This window comes from Sinocyclocheilus anshuiensis, unplaced genomic scaffold, assembly GCF_001515605.1.
Source record: "Sinocyclocheilus anshuiensis isolate Anshui unplaced genomic scaffold, SAMN03320099.WGS_v1.1 scaffold3087, whole genome shotgun sequence".
Classification (NCBI taxonomy): Eukaryota; Metazoa; Chordata; class Actinopteri; order Cypriniformes; family Cyprinidae; genus Sinocyclocheilus; species Sinocyclocheilus anshuiensis.
The window spans coordinates 128,547-143,146 of record NW_015544122.1 but is presented as its reverse complement, the minus strand read 5'-3'; the positions used below and the strand labels follow the sequence as shown (position 1 = coordinate 143,146).

Genomic DNA, 14,600 nt, shown 5'->3' with positions numbered 1-14,600 from the left:
GTGACAAAATGAACGAGAGCTTGGATGGAGACCCGAGCATGTTAACCAATCACAAAGGCCCGAGTCTGCAAGACACGCCCCCTGATGAACAAAGCGGCTGTGGATGTTAATGATCATCTCTCAACAAACACTCATACTTGAAGGCAAACATTCACACACATGCACTCACTCACTCCCTCTCTCTCTTACACACATGTACACCAGAAGAGAGACTCTTTCACAAGTGTACTGCCAATGTATAGTATGAAATGCCAACCAAACAGTAAGAATATGGCATAAGCCCCTTAAAATGAATCATTTTAGTTACATAAACAGGCCCCTCAGGGATTGAATGAAATTGGATGGGTTTATCTCAGTGTGATATGTGGCTGCCAATACACTGAACTGCGATATCATGATGAGAACAGCCGGGAAAATACTGCATGAAACTGCAGGAATCAGAAATTCACATGCCAAAGTCTCAGCTTTTTAGGAAAGTTTCAAACTACTCCAGTGTCTGTTTACAACATGCTCAGATAAAATGCTTGTGGTTGTCATTGTGCAGTAGCTTTGAAATTTATACTGATTATTTTAATGGATGCAAGATCATGTTTTACTTCAATATAGGTGATAAAACATTTTAGGACTGCTCTGGAAGTATCCAGTCCATATGATTGTCAGTCTAGTTTTTGTTACTTGTTTCAAAGTATGTCCTTAAGTCAGATTATATTTGTCCTTGCCATTTGCTTTGAATGCAATAAATTTGCTTCCCTGTGGACACTAAAGGAGTATTAATATAATGTATATATTGCGTGTGTGTGTGTGTATATATACTTAAATTGAACAGCTAAGGCTAGTTATTATATATTCTTTATATAATATATGAAAAATATATTTATTTAAAAAAATACATTTAAAAAATATATGTGTGTGTGTACTGTGTATACTTAAATTGAACAGCTAAGACTAGTTATATATTTATATAATATATGAAAAATATATTTATATATTTATTTTAAAAAATACATTTAAAAAATGTGTGTGTGTGTGTGTGTGTATATATATATATATATATAAACACACACACACTACCAGTCAAACGTTTTTGAACAGTAAAAATCACTTTTAAAAATAACTTTTTTTTTTATATAAGTTTATCTGCATTTGTTGTTGACCTGCCTGCTCTTACTGTAAGACATTTGTTTGTGGTCATTGTGCATGGTACATTATTTCCTTTTGCATGAACCTTGTACACTTGTGAGGATGTGAGCTTTTAGCACCTCTAGAAGAACCTTGTGTAGGTGGGAAATGCGCAGCATCAAAATAAAAGCACGACCACATTCTCTAAGGGTGGATGTGGAGAGAACATTTAAGAGGCGCCAAAACATACACATCTATGCCAGAATCACTTGTCCGCTCTGGAACTGCTTGATACCGCTGCTGATCTGTCAGGACGCATCCCTCTGGTGTGAGTATGTCTTTCTGCCTGTGCCAAAGTTTGGATACTATAAGGTGTAAGTTCCTCAAATGAGAGTTCCCTTGACACATGAAATTTCTTTGAGTGGATTTGACAGGCATAAAACGATACGCTGTTTCCGTTCAGATCAAATCACAGCAATGGAGGAAACAGATCCGGCGTGACGCGGCTGACACAGAACAGCATACGCTGTTTACAGGGTGTTGTGTTCCGAAGATGAAGGAATGTCTTACGGGTTTGAAACGACATGAGGGTGAGCAATTAATGACAGAATTTTCATTGTTGGGTGAACTATCCCTTTAAAGAAATCCAAAAATGAAAATTCTGTCATCATTTACTCACATTCAAAAGAAGATATTTTGAAGAATGTTGGTAACCAAACTATTACGCCATAGTATGGAAAAATTTCACAATTTGAGTTGAATTACTGAAATAAATGAACTTTTCCATGACATTCTAATTTATTGAGGTGCACCTGTAATTCGATGGCTACTGTCAGCTGTTACCAACATTCTTCAAAATATCTCTTTTTGTGCTCAACAGAAGAAAGAAACTCATAAAGGAGTAAATGATGACAGAATTAGCTTTAATACAACGTACAAAGTTTGTCTTGACACACTTTTCTAGTTTTAACTGACATCTCTTTTTACCACAGATCAAAAACAACAACAGCATGAAGGTGACAAGATGTTTAAAGCTGGTTTCCACCTTCTATAGCTTCCTCACTGTAAGTAAATGTAATTTGGTATATAATGAGTAAGTAGCCCACTAATAGTGAATGAGCACCTCCAAATAAATGATTCACATTTTCTTTCGCTTTCACACATCTGAAGTGTTAAAAACTGTTGATGATACTACACTCACAATGATCCTGTCGCTGGGGGCCCCGATGCTGATCGATGCTCAATCCGCTGATTGCTCAGGGTGGGCTGCATCCTCGCTGATGGGCTTGATTGGCTTTTGTGGTACTTTGAAGAAAAAAAAAAGCTGGATGCTCTTGGTTGAGTGACGTGACATGTGGCCAAGTATGGTGACCCATATTCGGAATTAGTGCTCTGCATTTATCCCATCCAAAGTGCACACACACACTGTGAACACACACCCGGAGCAGTGGGCAGCCATTTTTTGCTGCGGCACCCGGGGAGCAGTTGGGGGTTCGGTGCCTTGCTCAAGGGCACCTCAGTCGTGGTATTGAAGGTGGGAGAGAGCGCTGTACATTCACTCCCCCCACCTACAATCCCTGCCGGTACGAGACTCGAACCCGCAACCTTTGGGTTACGAGTCCGACTCTCTAACCATTAGGCCATGACTTCCCCACTTTGTTAGTGTCAAAAAAGTGCTGAATCTCAAGTACTATTCTCAGATTCCTTGATATAAAAAGCAAAATATACTGCCGGTTTTAATTTGTCTGTTCTGTTTCACTTTCGTTTCAGTTTTTCATCATTGTACTCATCTTCATCCTCCAGCTCATCGCTGCAGTGTTTTTCCTCCACCCAAATTCGGTGGTAAGAACAAAATGAGATCTAATTTTCAAGGATCGCTTGCAAAATGTTATTCATTGTGGAGAACAGACTTAGGGGTTATTGCATCTAAAGTCTTCATATGTATGTATGTGTGTATATATATATATATATATATATATATATATAAACAATTTATGATTTTTTGATGGTTTTGACACTTAAAAATATAAACCATTTAAAAATAAACATTTTTAATGAATGATGTTACCCAGGCGACATGTTTCTTTTACAGATATTCAAACCTTTTATCAAAATATAACCAGTTTCCATCTTTATTAATTAAAATTAATCCGTTTTAAATTATAACAATTTTTAATTATGTTTTTAACATAAAACATTTTTTTATTTTTTTTTTATACTTTTACTCATTTTGATCAAGACAAGAAGACATTAAAATGTCAAATTTTTGTAAAAGGATTCAATTATTAACCAGCAATTAACCCTCAGCCAACCAACCTTGCTTTTCTGGTCACCAGAAAGAAAATTCATTGAGCAGCTTAGAGGTCAAATTCGTTGAAAGTCTTCAGAAGAACTATAAACAAGACTCATCGATCACTGGCATATGGGATGAAACTATGAACAAGGTAAGACTAGCCTTCATGTCAGCTGAGTTCCTTCTAATAAATATTACACTTTTTTTATGAATTTTAGGTGAAATGCTGTGGATACAAAGGCTATGATGACTTCACAAATTCCACTTTCGTAAAGAAGAACTCGTACTATCCCACACAATGCTGCGGTAAAGATTCAAAAACAGATTCAAATTCAAAATGTGTTAGAGAAGAAGCTGTGAAAGAGGTACTGCCTCACTGTGACCAAAAATAAAGCAAAAAGATTATGAATACATATTTTCATGATACATTCATTTCGTTCCTGTTATAGAAAGTGAAGGGCCGCATTCATGTGCTGTTGGACGAAAATGTACCCGTGTCTGGAGCTTTGTCCTTTTTGATCGGCATTCTAGAGGTAATATGTGACCCTTGAAGTACTTTTCTCACTGTAAAAAAATTCCGTAAAATTTATGGTAAAAAACCAGCAGCTGCGGCAGCAACTTGACTTAATTCACTGACATGCATAATCAACAACACGACACCGGAATAAAGAACAGCTGTTCAACTGTAATAACCATGATTAATAAACCTGATAATGAAGTCATAAAACATTTCTGAGAGTAAATCCTGTTGTGAAATCATCAAAAGCTGGAAAACTGAAATAATAGTTTTATTCAATTATATTAACTTCATCACATTTACATTTAATCATTTAGCAGACACTTTTATCCAAAGCAAATAGAAGCAATTCAGACCAATAGAAGGGCAACAGTATACAAGTGCTGTAACAAGTCTCAGTTAGTCTATCAGAGTTCTTTCTGTTCCTATAATAAGAATACAAGCTTCTGCTTTGACATTTGACCAAAACCTTCATTTCTGTTGTAAACTATAGAATATGAAGAATAACTGCATAGCTTTATTTGCTGTATGTTGTTTCTTTTTTATATTGCACTTATGGATCTAAAAGCACCAGAAATCTTACAATGCTGCAATACTGCCCACATGAGGATCATTTCCATCATTGCCGTTTGGATCACTATCAAACCTAATTAGCATCTGAGCACTATTTTTCGTATTCATAAGAACATTGCCTGTGTCATATTTATTCTTTCAATTATTGTTTATATATATTTATATATTATGTGTGTGTGTGTGTGTGTGTTCAAATGAGAATTTTCCACATGTTGCTATTTTATCTAGACATTAACTTTTTCAAGAAACTAGAAAAAAAATAGATCGATTTCAGTGCTGATTATCAATGTTCTGTCACATGATTACTTTATCATACCATTCATTTTCAGAAGAATCTAAAAATACAGTTTAAAAATGTCAAATAATCTTCAGACAAGAGCATCCACACTTTCTGATTGCATGTATTAATATAAAATAATATAACGTGATCATGATGCTCAATGTGGGGAAAAAAAAAATTCCAGGTGTATTTGGTCACTCTTTGACCTTACTTCCTGACCCTGTGACCTCTGACCCTAAACCTACACGCTGACATTGAATTTGAGCATTAGATGGCAGCCACTGCGAATCTGCCAGCATCTGCTTTCTTTCTGAATTCTCTGGGAATATCGAGACTTCATGCGATGGGACAGTCAGTAAAGATACTGCTTCTGCTTTGCTATTGGTCGGTTGTGGTTTTGGGGTCATGACCTTTGCCGGGTCACTGATAGGCTGAAAAGAGAAGAAGTCGGGTACAGAGCAGTTGGTGGCGCTTGAGGAACAGAACTGAGACTTGATTCGGCCCAGAGCAAGAGAAGGACTCCTTCCTGCGGACGCCTGCGCTGTGGGTGGTGGGATTTTGGGCACTAGTGACTCTTTTTCCATCATTTTCTCGTCTTTCTCTTCATCTTTTCCATCTCTCTCAACTTGCTTGTGGAACTCCACATCGGACAGCGGAGGACAGGTGCTGATGAGTGCTCCACAGCTGCAGATGGTGCTCTGAGTGGTGTCCAGCCCGAGTCCAGAAGGCATGGATCCGGCCGTCCCCGCGCTCCTCCCCAGGCTCTTCTCTTCATCGTCCTCCGCGTCGGAGAAGGACGCGTCCGAGCTGACGGAATGCGTCAAACGCTGCAGCTGGGCGGAGGTGCGCCGCAAGGCTCCACCCATAAAGCCTGTGGGAGAGGGGGCGGAGCCCAGGAGCCGGTTAAAGAGGGCGAGGTTGTGATTCCGTGTCACAGATTCCTCCAAGTTTTCAGCAATCTCCTCCAGAGGCTGGAAATGCATGTCCTCTTTGGGGATTCTAGGGATTTGAAATGTCCAAAAAAAAAGGAAGTTATTTATTTATTTTTCACTTCAGCAATCATTTCAGAACATTAACATTGTTTCAAAGAAATACACTACAGATGTTTCGAAAAGAAGGCTCTCACTAAGGCTGCATTTATTTGATCAAAAATATAGTAAAAACAGAAATATTTGTTAAATATTATTATAAATTTAAATAACATTTCTTTTTAAACAGTGACATGATCCTTCAGAAATTATTCTAATATGCTGATTTGCTGCTCAAGAAACATTTATTATAATTATCATCAATAATAATTATGATTATTATTATTGAAACCAGATGTGCTGCTGAATATTTTTGTATACACTTGGATATATTTTTTGTGTAATTTTTTATACATATACATACATACATACATACATACATACATATATATATATATATATATATATATACCCATACATGTATATGACTATAAAGTTCAAAAGAACAGCATTTTTGTTTTTATATTTTTGTAACCATGTAAAAATCTTTAATGTGAATTGTGATCAATTTAATGCATCTTGCTGAATAAAAGTATTCATTTATTTAAAAAAAAAATTATTGGACTATAGTGTAGTTCAGCCAAAAAAAATGTAAATATGTAAATTGCTATACAGTTTTTTTTTCCAAAACATTAATTTTTTTTAATTATTATACATATATACATTATATATATGTATATGTGTGTGTGTGTGTGTGTGTGTGTGAGATTTGAATCTTTCTTGTTTTTTTACAGATTGGCTTGTTTGCAGTTGAGATGAAGTGCACAGTAAACTGTCTGGTCTGAAATGATCAGTGGATTTGTGTTAGGTGAGCACTGACGCCATGTCGAAGGTGGAGCCCTGGAAAGAGGGTTTGCGCAGCACAAAGAGCGTAGCGGCTGTGTACGGCGGACGAGGATTTGAATCATTCCAGTAACGATCTCTCTCCATCATGGGCAAATCTCCATACATCTCATCCACCGCCATCATAGACACCTTTCAAACACACATACAGAGCGAACAGCTCAGTCATATGAACGAACAAGTGTGTGTTTCTTGACAATGAAAGACAATTAGAATATATGATTTGATATACTGTAAATGGCAAATAGCACCTGGAAGTTTCTATCAGTCAACCAGTTGGTCTCAAAGTCATCATCATCCTCTCCAAATGGATTTATGAGCTGCTCTGCCACCTGATAAATAATTACACAATGATACAAACAACACATACAATTTGTCATGGAATGATACATCTGGGTTCTTGTTTTATAGTAACATTTACACTTGTGGGCGGGATCATATATGAAGAGGGAGGGGCATCTAATTAATGTTTAATTTGAAGCAGGGATCCTGATTCCTCACCTTTAACCAGCCAGCATAGAAAAAGAATTGCAGAAGGGTAAAGATGGGGACGTAAAGGTCAAGGTCGTGACCCGGATAACCCTGACTCGGGTCCAGAAACTGACGACCAATCAGACACACCAGGAAGAAACTGTACACCGCCAGAGTCACAACCTGAAATGGACAAGACTATCTGTTCATATTTACCACAAAAACACATTCAGTCTCTCTTGTCTTAAGCATGGATCTGACCTGCGTGTAGACCAACGGTATGCTGATCATGTCATAGTGAAAAAGCATGCTGCACTTCCCTCTGAAATCATTCAGCTCCTAGAAAACAACACAAAAGACAGAAAACAAGAGCAACACTAGACATCAGATCTTTTCAAATGAATTAACTACAGTGTTTTTACTCATAAATAGTCATGTAAAACCTCTAAAAGCCTTTTGTATGTATTTACCTCCAACAGAAGTTTATAAGTATTGTCATCTTTGATTCTGCCCTCACAGCGGGCGACTGCAGCCAGGTTAGTGAACCACACACATGGGATCCAGTACTTATTATAGGGTGAGTGTAAACTCTCAAACTTCTTACGCTCTTCTCTTGTCATAAAACCTGGAAAGAGAGAGACATTTCTCAGTGTCTTCTATGGAAGTCAAAACATTTCTGATTTTATTCCTCACAATTTTATACCTCGTAATTTTGAGTTGTTGGTTTTTTTTCTGAATTGTGAGTTTATAATGCTCAACTCTGATTTAATTTCTTGCGATTCTGAGTTTATATTTAGCATTTACATTATTCTCACAATTCGGACTTTTTCCCCAGAATTAGGAGTTTCTATCGCAGAGTTTACAAAGAGAGAGACATTTCTCAGTGTCTTCTATGGAAGTCAAAACATTTCTGATTTTATTCCTCACAATTTTATACCTCGTAATTTTGAGTTGTTGGTTTTTTTTCTGAATTGTGAGTTTATAATGCTCAACTCTGATTTAATTTCTTGCAATTCTGAGTTTATATTTAGCATTTACATTATTCTCACAATTCGGACTTTTTCCCCAGAATTGGGAGTTTCTATCGCAGAGTTTACATTTCACAATTCTATTTTTTTTCCCTCTGAAATTAAATCTCTTTTAAGGGGCGCCTAATGTCATGGATAAAAAAGATCTGTCTATATCACAAAATGCATGTTTCATTCAAGATTTAAACTTAAAATTGTGGGAATAGTCAAAATTGTATCTTGCATTTCAGATTTTTTTTTTCAGTTATGAGTTGACATATTGCGGTTCTGCCTTTTTTCCTCAGAACTGTGAGTTCATAACACGAACTCAAGATTGTGAGAAACTCAAGTGTTGTTACAAACTCACAATTCTTCGAAAGTCCATTGTGAGATGTAAACTCACAATTCTGAGTAAAAGTCTGAAGTGCGAGAAGTTAACTCAAAATAAAGTCAGAATTGTTTAAACTTGCCATTCTGACTTAACATTTTGAATTCAGATTTTTTTTTTCATGGAATTGCAAGTTTAGAACACAATTATGAGAAAAGAGGTCAGAATTTAAAAAAAATTAACTCAAAATTCTGAGAAAGAAAAAATCAATATGTAAACTTAGAAGGAAAAATCACAAGATATAAACTCAAATTTGTGAGAAATAATTTAGAATTGTGAGATAAGATGCGATTGTCATTTATTATTTATATTCCTTGGCAGAAACGGGCTTCCGTAAGTTTCCATACGTCCATCACAGCTTTCAAATCCTTGTGTATTAACAACAGCTACTTCTGCTATCATTACTAACAATTACACGAGGCGTGACTTAAGAGAAAGTTGCCTTGCCACTTGTTTTAGATGGTTGCTAGGGCATTGTTTGGATGTTTCTGGTTTGTTGCTATGTAGTTGCTAGGCTGTTGCAGTTACTAGTGTGTTGTAAACTCACTGTACCTGCTTCCATGACGTGATCCATCGTAGGGAATCTCTTGAAGACGGCGGTGCTGACGGAGCGCAGGATCAGGAGCGCGGACAGACTGGCGTAGCGCATCAGTGTGCGGCGCAGTAGCCTGCCGTGCTCATCCCCGCCCTGCACACCCCCGGAGAGCGTGCACATGATCCTGTCCGGCAGCGGGATGAAGGTGTACTGACTCCACCAGCGGTTCACTATTAATGTCACGTAAAACCCTGTGTGTAACATAAAACAAAAACATGCTTTCTTGGAAATAATGTCATTGAAATCCTTTTTTTTTTTTTTAAGTGCCCCTATTATGCCATTTCCAATACTGCCTTTCATGCAGTGTGTAATGTAGCTGTATGTGAATGTAAACGATCTGCAAAGTTGTAAAGCTGAAAGTGAACGATAAATAAAGTTATTGTCTCCCCAAATAAAGAATGGACTCTGAACAGCTGAAACAAGTCGTTAGTAATTCGAATCCCACTTCCGTGATGGCTACACGTCACAGGGTAACACATTTGCATAATGCCCGCCTATGTTCTACCTTGGCCATGAGCAACTTGACTCCGCCCACAAACACGTAATTCTACTGACAACTGCTTCTCTAATCTCGGGGAGTTCAAGGCGGGATTCACAAAATGCTTGCTGTTGAAAGATGGATCAGTATCCTGTTTATTTGGACCAGCTGCTACACTGAATCACAACTTGTAAGTATGATTAAAAAAAATAGAGCGTTCAAAATACAGAACTACTGAAATAGGCGTATCGTTTCCGACACGCACTTTATGCGGTAGACCAATCACAACAGACTAGGCCATCTGACCAATCAGAGCAGAGCAGGCTCACAGAAAGGAGGGGTTTAGAGAGACTGAATCTTTGAACTGCTTCCAACGAATCGTTTGAGAATCGCTGGACAAAGAGGTGATATTTAAATGCATATTTTGAGAAAACGAAAGCGTTTTTTGACCTTGCATGCATGTAATCCTATTGTAGGAGACTACAAAAACAATATTAGGAACCGTAAAAATAGCATAATAGGGGCACTTTAACATTTTGTAAAAACTTATTGACATCAAATTACTTATTTATTTGTGGGAAAACAACATGAACAAATAGCATTGATGAATTCTGTTTCGTTTTGTTGTATTAGCCGGTTTGTCTCACTTAAAATAAAATTTTTACACTACCTTTCAAAAGTTTGTGGTCAGTAAGATGTTTTTTGTTTTTAAAAATATGAATACTTTTATTCAGCAGTGATGCCTTAAATTGAGTAAATGTAATGTTTAAATTGTTTAAACAAAACTTTTTTTATTTGAAATGAATGTTGTTCTTTTTAACTTTCTATTCATCAAAGAATTCTGAAAAAAAAACCATGATTTAACACTGAAGACTGGAAGATGCTGAAAATTCAGCTTTGCACCAGAAGAATAAATTATATTTTAAAGTACATTCATATAGAAAATAGTTATTTTGAATGGCACTTTATGCGGTAGACCAATCACAACAGACTAGGCCATCTGACCAATCAGAGCAGAGCAGGCTCACAGAAAGGAGGGGTTTAGAGAGACTGAATCTTTGAACTGCTTCCAACGAATCGTTTGAGAATCGCTGGACAAAGAGGTGATATTTAAATGCATATTTTGAGAAAACGAAAGCGTTTTTTGACCTTGCATGCATGTAATCCTATTGTAGGAGACTACAAAAACAATATTAGGAACCGTAAAAATAGCATAATAGGGGCACTTTAACATTTTGTAAAAACTTATTGACATCAAATTACTTATTTATTTGTGGGAAAACAACATGAACAAATAGCATTGATGAATTCTGTTTCGTTTTGTTGTATTAGCCAGTTTGTCTCACTTAAAATAACATTTTTACACTACCTTTCAAAAGTTTGTGGTCAGTAAGATGTTTTTTGTTTTTAAAAATATGAATACTTTTATTCAGCAGTGATGCCTTAAATTGAGTAAATGTAATGTTTAAATTGTTTAAACAAAACTTTTTTTATTTGAAATGAATGTTGTTCTTTTTAACTTTCTATTCATCAAAGAATTCTGAAAAAAAAAACATCATGATTTAACACTGAAGACTGGAAGATGCTGAAAATTCAGCTTTGCACCAGAAGAATACATTATATTTTAAAGTACATTCATATAGAAAATAGTTATTTTGAATGGTAATAATATTTCACAATATTACAGTTTTTACTGTATTTCTGATCAAATAAATGCTGCCTTGGTGAGCAGAAGAGTGTAAGTTAAAACAAAGCATGTTTATTCAAAAATCAAACAATAAGATACTGTTTGACTGAATCTGATAATCTGAATTTAGTGGTTATGCTGTCCCGGGACGTGCGTACCTAATACGAAGGACATTGGGATGAGACTGGCGTAGTGGTTGCAGTAAATGGAAAGCTTTTCAAAGTATCTCTTCTGATCGTTCACAAGGAAGAATCTGGAATAGAAAATGCAGTAAGTAAAATATAACTCGCAATCAAAGCATCAGATGAGGACAGTGACACAGCCACACACCTGTATGTGATGCTGATTGCCGTGTACATGGCGAAGAAAGCCAGAAACTCTTTGTACAGGACTTTGTAGATGCTTCCCTTCCAGGCCAGCAGCAGTTTGGAGAAGCCGCAGAAGCGCGCATTGGCCACTCTGGCGGTGTAAGTGACGGTCATCACGCACCACTCAAACTCAACGGGTCACAGATTATTGAGAAAAAACAAGCACCGAAGAGAAGATGAATGCAAGTTCAGGATCAATACACAGTAGAGTCAAGTTACATTTTTTATAGGACTTATTTATACATTTTTTAAATAAACTACAAAAACAAAGCAAGCAAGGACAGGGGAAAGAAAAAGACTTTTTGTAATAATGAAAATAATATAATGCTGAACAGATCAGTAGTTCTTTCTCATTCATATGAACAAATTTAAATAAAAGTTTGTCATTTGAGTAATTTTGTTTTCGTTTGTTTGTTTTAATCGTTCTACGAAACTGGTGTCCATCATTAACGTGTGTAAACAATGGCTATATGATAAATGATAAAATTTTTCGTTTTTATTTCTTTTTAATTCTAAATATTATTATTTCTTCTTCATATAAACTGCTGTTTTAGCAAATGTATTAACACTAATATATATGGGTCCCATTTAGGTGACCGCATCAAATGAAACTTACAAAAGTGATTTTATATACACATAAAGGATATTTACTGCATTTACTTTCATTTTTAAATAACTTCTGTTAAAATAAACTTTCAATATATGGGTGAAATAATGCTCCATCGTCATTCAGTGTGACATGTATTTATGTAAAAATGAAACAGCATGCTTATTCTGACCTGTGCTCATTAAAATATGTAAGAAAATATGTGATCATACTAAATTATATTTAGATTTTAAATTATTAAAAACTTCTTGCTGACAAATGGGTCAAACCTAGCGGTTTAAAGGATGGGGGGAAAGACTGGTAAAGATTTAAGAAAGAAATTAATTAGGATTAAAATCAAAATTAATTAGTATTTTGGGGCTGTATTTTGGAGTCTTTTAATGATGTATAATGATTCTTATTATAAATATGCTTGACAAGATTTTTGGTATTTTGGGTATAACTTTAAATAATACATAAAAATGACAAATAATACATAAAATATAAATAATATCTATATAGTTTGGGACGTCTTTTTGAGTTTTTATATATTTGGCGGAGGATGGCATAAAACGAAGTCTAGTGCATATGTGATATCCTGCTGTGGATCTCATGGGACAAGTGCTTTGTCATCTAAAATACAGAGGCAGGTAAATGTGGGCATATACGCATAGTTCCAGAAAAACATGCTGAACTGCCACAGGTGTTTATTTTTCCATGAGATTTCATGTGCTATAAACAATTACGCACAAGAAAAAACTTTTCTGCCATAGTCTGTTATTCAGTTACAATACTGTTCCCTTAGTATTGTATTTGCAATAAATGACTTTATTCAATAAACTTTGTCAACACAATTATTAAATGTAACTACAAGTGTTCTTACCTTTTCTCCCCAGACTCAGAGGAATAAAATATTTCACCAGATGTCCCAGAGGAGGTGCATGTTTCGTCCAGACAGGCATTCATTCATTATGTTCTGCCAGGAGCTTGAGGGTCAAACGCACCTCCTTCATGAGGAGGTGGGACTATCATCTCTGTGTCCTCCTAGACTCATCCAGATCTAAGATAAAGAGCAAATGCCACATACAAACACACTATCTCATCTCTGCAAAAACTCAGCTTACAAAAACGCAACTGTATGTGTGAATGTGCAGAGGAGGGCGGGACGAGTTGTCACGGGGGCTTTGACTTTGACTTAGTAACAATGAAGCTCAATTGCACAAATGTATTTACTCCAGCAGTTTTTTTAAGATAGTGTTGAAAACTGTTTTAAATGTTTCTTAAATTATGCCCTCCAAATTAAAATGTTAATATTAGTGTTTTTTTATTATTATTATTGATTATTATTGATATGGTAACAAGGTTATATTTAAATTAAAGGTAATTTTCCATGTCAAAAGTTCTCATTTTTTATGTTGTAATTTTATACAATTTATTACAACAGACCAAACCAATGTTTGATATTTTTTGCAATGTTTGATATTTGCAGCTTTATTAATTGTTATAGTAATTTTACTATTTGATTAAAAAGCCTCTAAACAGTCTATAAAATATTTTAAATATAGATATGATGTGGAAGATTTTTTATTTATTTATTTTTTTACTTTTTAATTATTTCATGTTTCAAACAAAGTGTTTTTGTGTGTGTGTGTGTGTGTGTGTGTGTGTGTGTGTGTGAATTATGTCCTTAAAAATTAAATGTTCATTCTTTTTTTTTTATTATTATTATTAATTTATTTCTTTGTTACCTCTGGGGTAACAGGTACAATTTTTTTTTTTCTTTTTTCCAAAAGTTGTCTCGTGTTATTTTATACAGGCCAAACCAACGTTTTGATATTTTGTGATTTTTTTTTTTATTGTATTTTTTTGTTATCTTTGTTTCATTAATTGTTATAATTGTTTCACTGTTTAATTTTACAATTTCAGCCTCTAAAATATTTTAAATACGCATTTGTGGAAGCTAACTTTTGCAACTTTATTTTTAATTTTCCAAAGTAAGTACACTCTAAAAAATGCTGGGTTGTTTCAACCCAACTTTGGGTCAAATATGGACTAACCCAACTTTTGGGTTAAAAATGTAATGTAAAAATTGAACCCAACAGTTGGGTTAGTCCATATTTGACCCAAAGTTGGGTTGAAACAACCCAGCATTTTTTAGAGTGTAGCCTATTTTTCTCAAAAACTGACAATATGCAGCACTTTTCTTGTGACGTTGTATGCCAAATGAACGTTTTTCAATGTAAAATTGGAGGAAATGATCAATAACATGTTGTAGCAAAGACAAACTATTTCTCTATAAGCAAAATTAACTTCAAAAATATATCTACTCGATATTCACTACACTGAAAGTGTGACAACTAACCCCGG

At 35.3% G+C, this 14,600-nt stretch overlaps 2 protein-coding genes across 2 annotated transcripts in view; one reads left to right on the top strand and one right to left on the bottom strand.

Moving 5' to 3' along the window:
• LOC107694821 (GTP-binding protein Rab-3D-like) overlaps window positions 1-821 on the top strand; it is an 11,345-nt gene extending 10,524 nt beyond the window's left edge. The window contains exon 5 of the mRNA XM_016494503.1: window positions 1-821. This exon is cut by the window's left edge and continues 78 nt beyond it. Within this exon, the coding sequence (XP_016349989.1) occupies window positions 1-110 (110 nt within the window). The 3' untranslated portion in view covers window positions 111-821.
• Window positions 822-4,396: 3,575 nt separating this feature from the next.
• LOC107694823 (bestrophin-2-like) lies at window positions 4,397-13,318 on the bottom strand. Its single transcript, XM_016494504.1, has 10 exons — window positions 13,117-13,318; window positions 11,610-11,795; window positions 11,438-11,532; window positions 9,072-9,305; window positions 7,595-7,749; window positions 7,386-7,463; window positions 7,155-7,307; window positions 6,905-6,985; window positions 6,631-6,785; window positions 4,397-5,781 (listed from the first exon to the last, which is right to left on the bottom strand). The coding sequence occupies exons 2-10, from the start codon at window positions 11,759-11,761 to the stop codon at window positions 4,977-4,979; spliced, it is 1,908 nt and encodes a 635-aa protein (XP_016349990.1). The 5' UTR covers window positions 11,762-11,795; window positions 13,117-13,318; the 3' UTR covers window positions 4,397-4,976.
• Between the last annotated feature and the right edge of the window lie 1,282 nt (window positions 13,319-14,600).

Bases quoted from the DNA above. Each gene is read 5' to 3' on its own strand.
- LOC107694823 (XM_016494504.1), bottom strand. From the start codon at position 11,761: ATGACCGTCACTTACACCGCCAGAGTGGCCAATGCGCGCTTCTGCGGC. The intron at 9,306-11,437 runs GTACGCACGTCC...TGTTACACACAG, and splicing joins CCCAATGTCCTTCGTATTAG to GGTTTTACGTGACATTAATA. The intron at 6,786-6,904 runs GTGCTATTTGCC...TGTGTTTGAAAG, and splicing joins TGACTGATAGAAACTTCCAG to GTGTCTATGATGGCGGTGGA.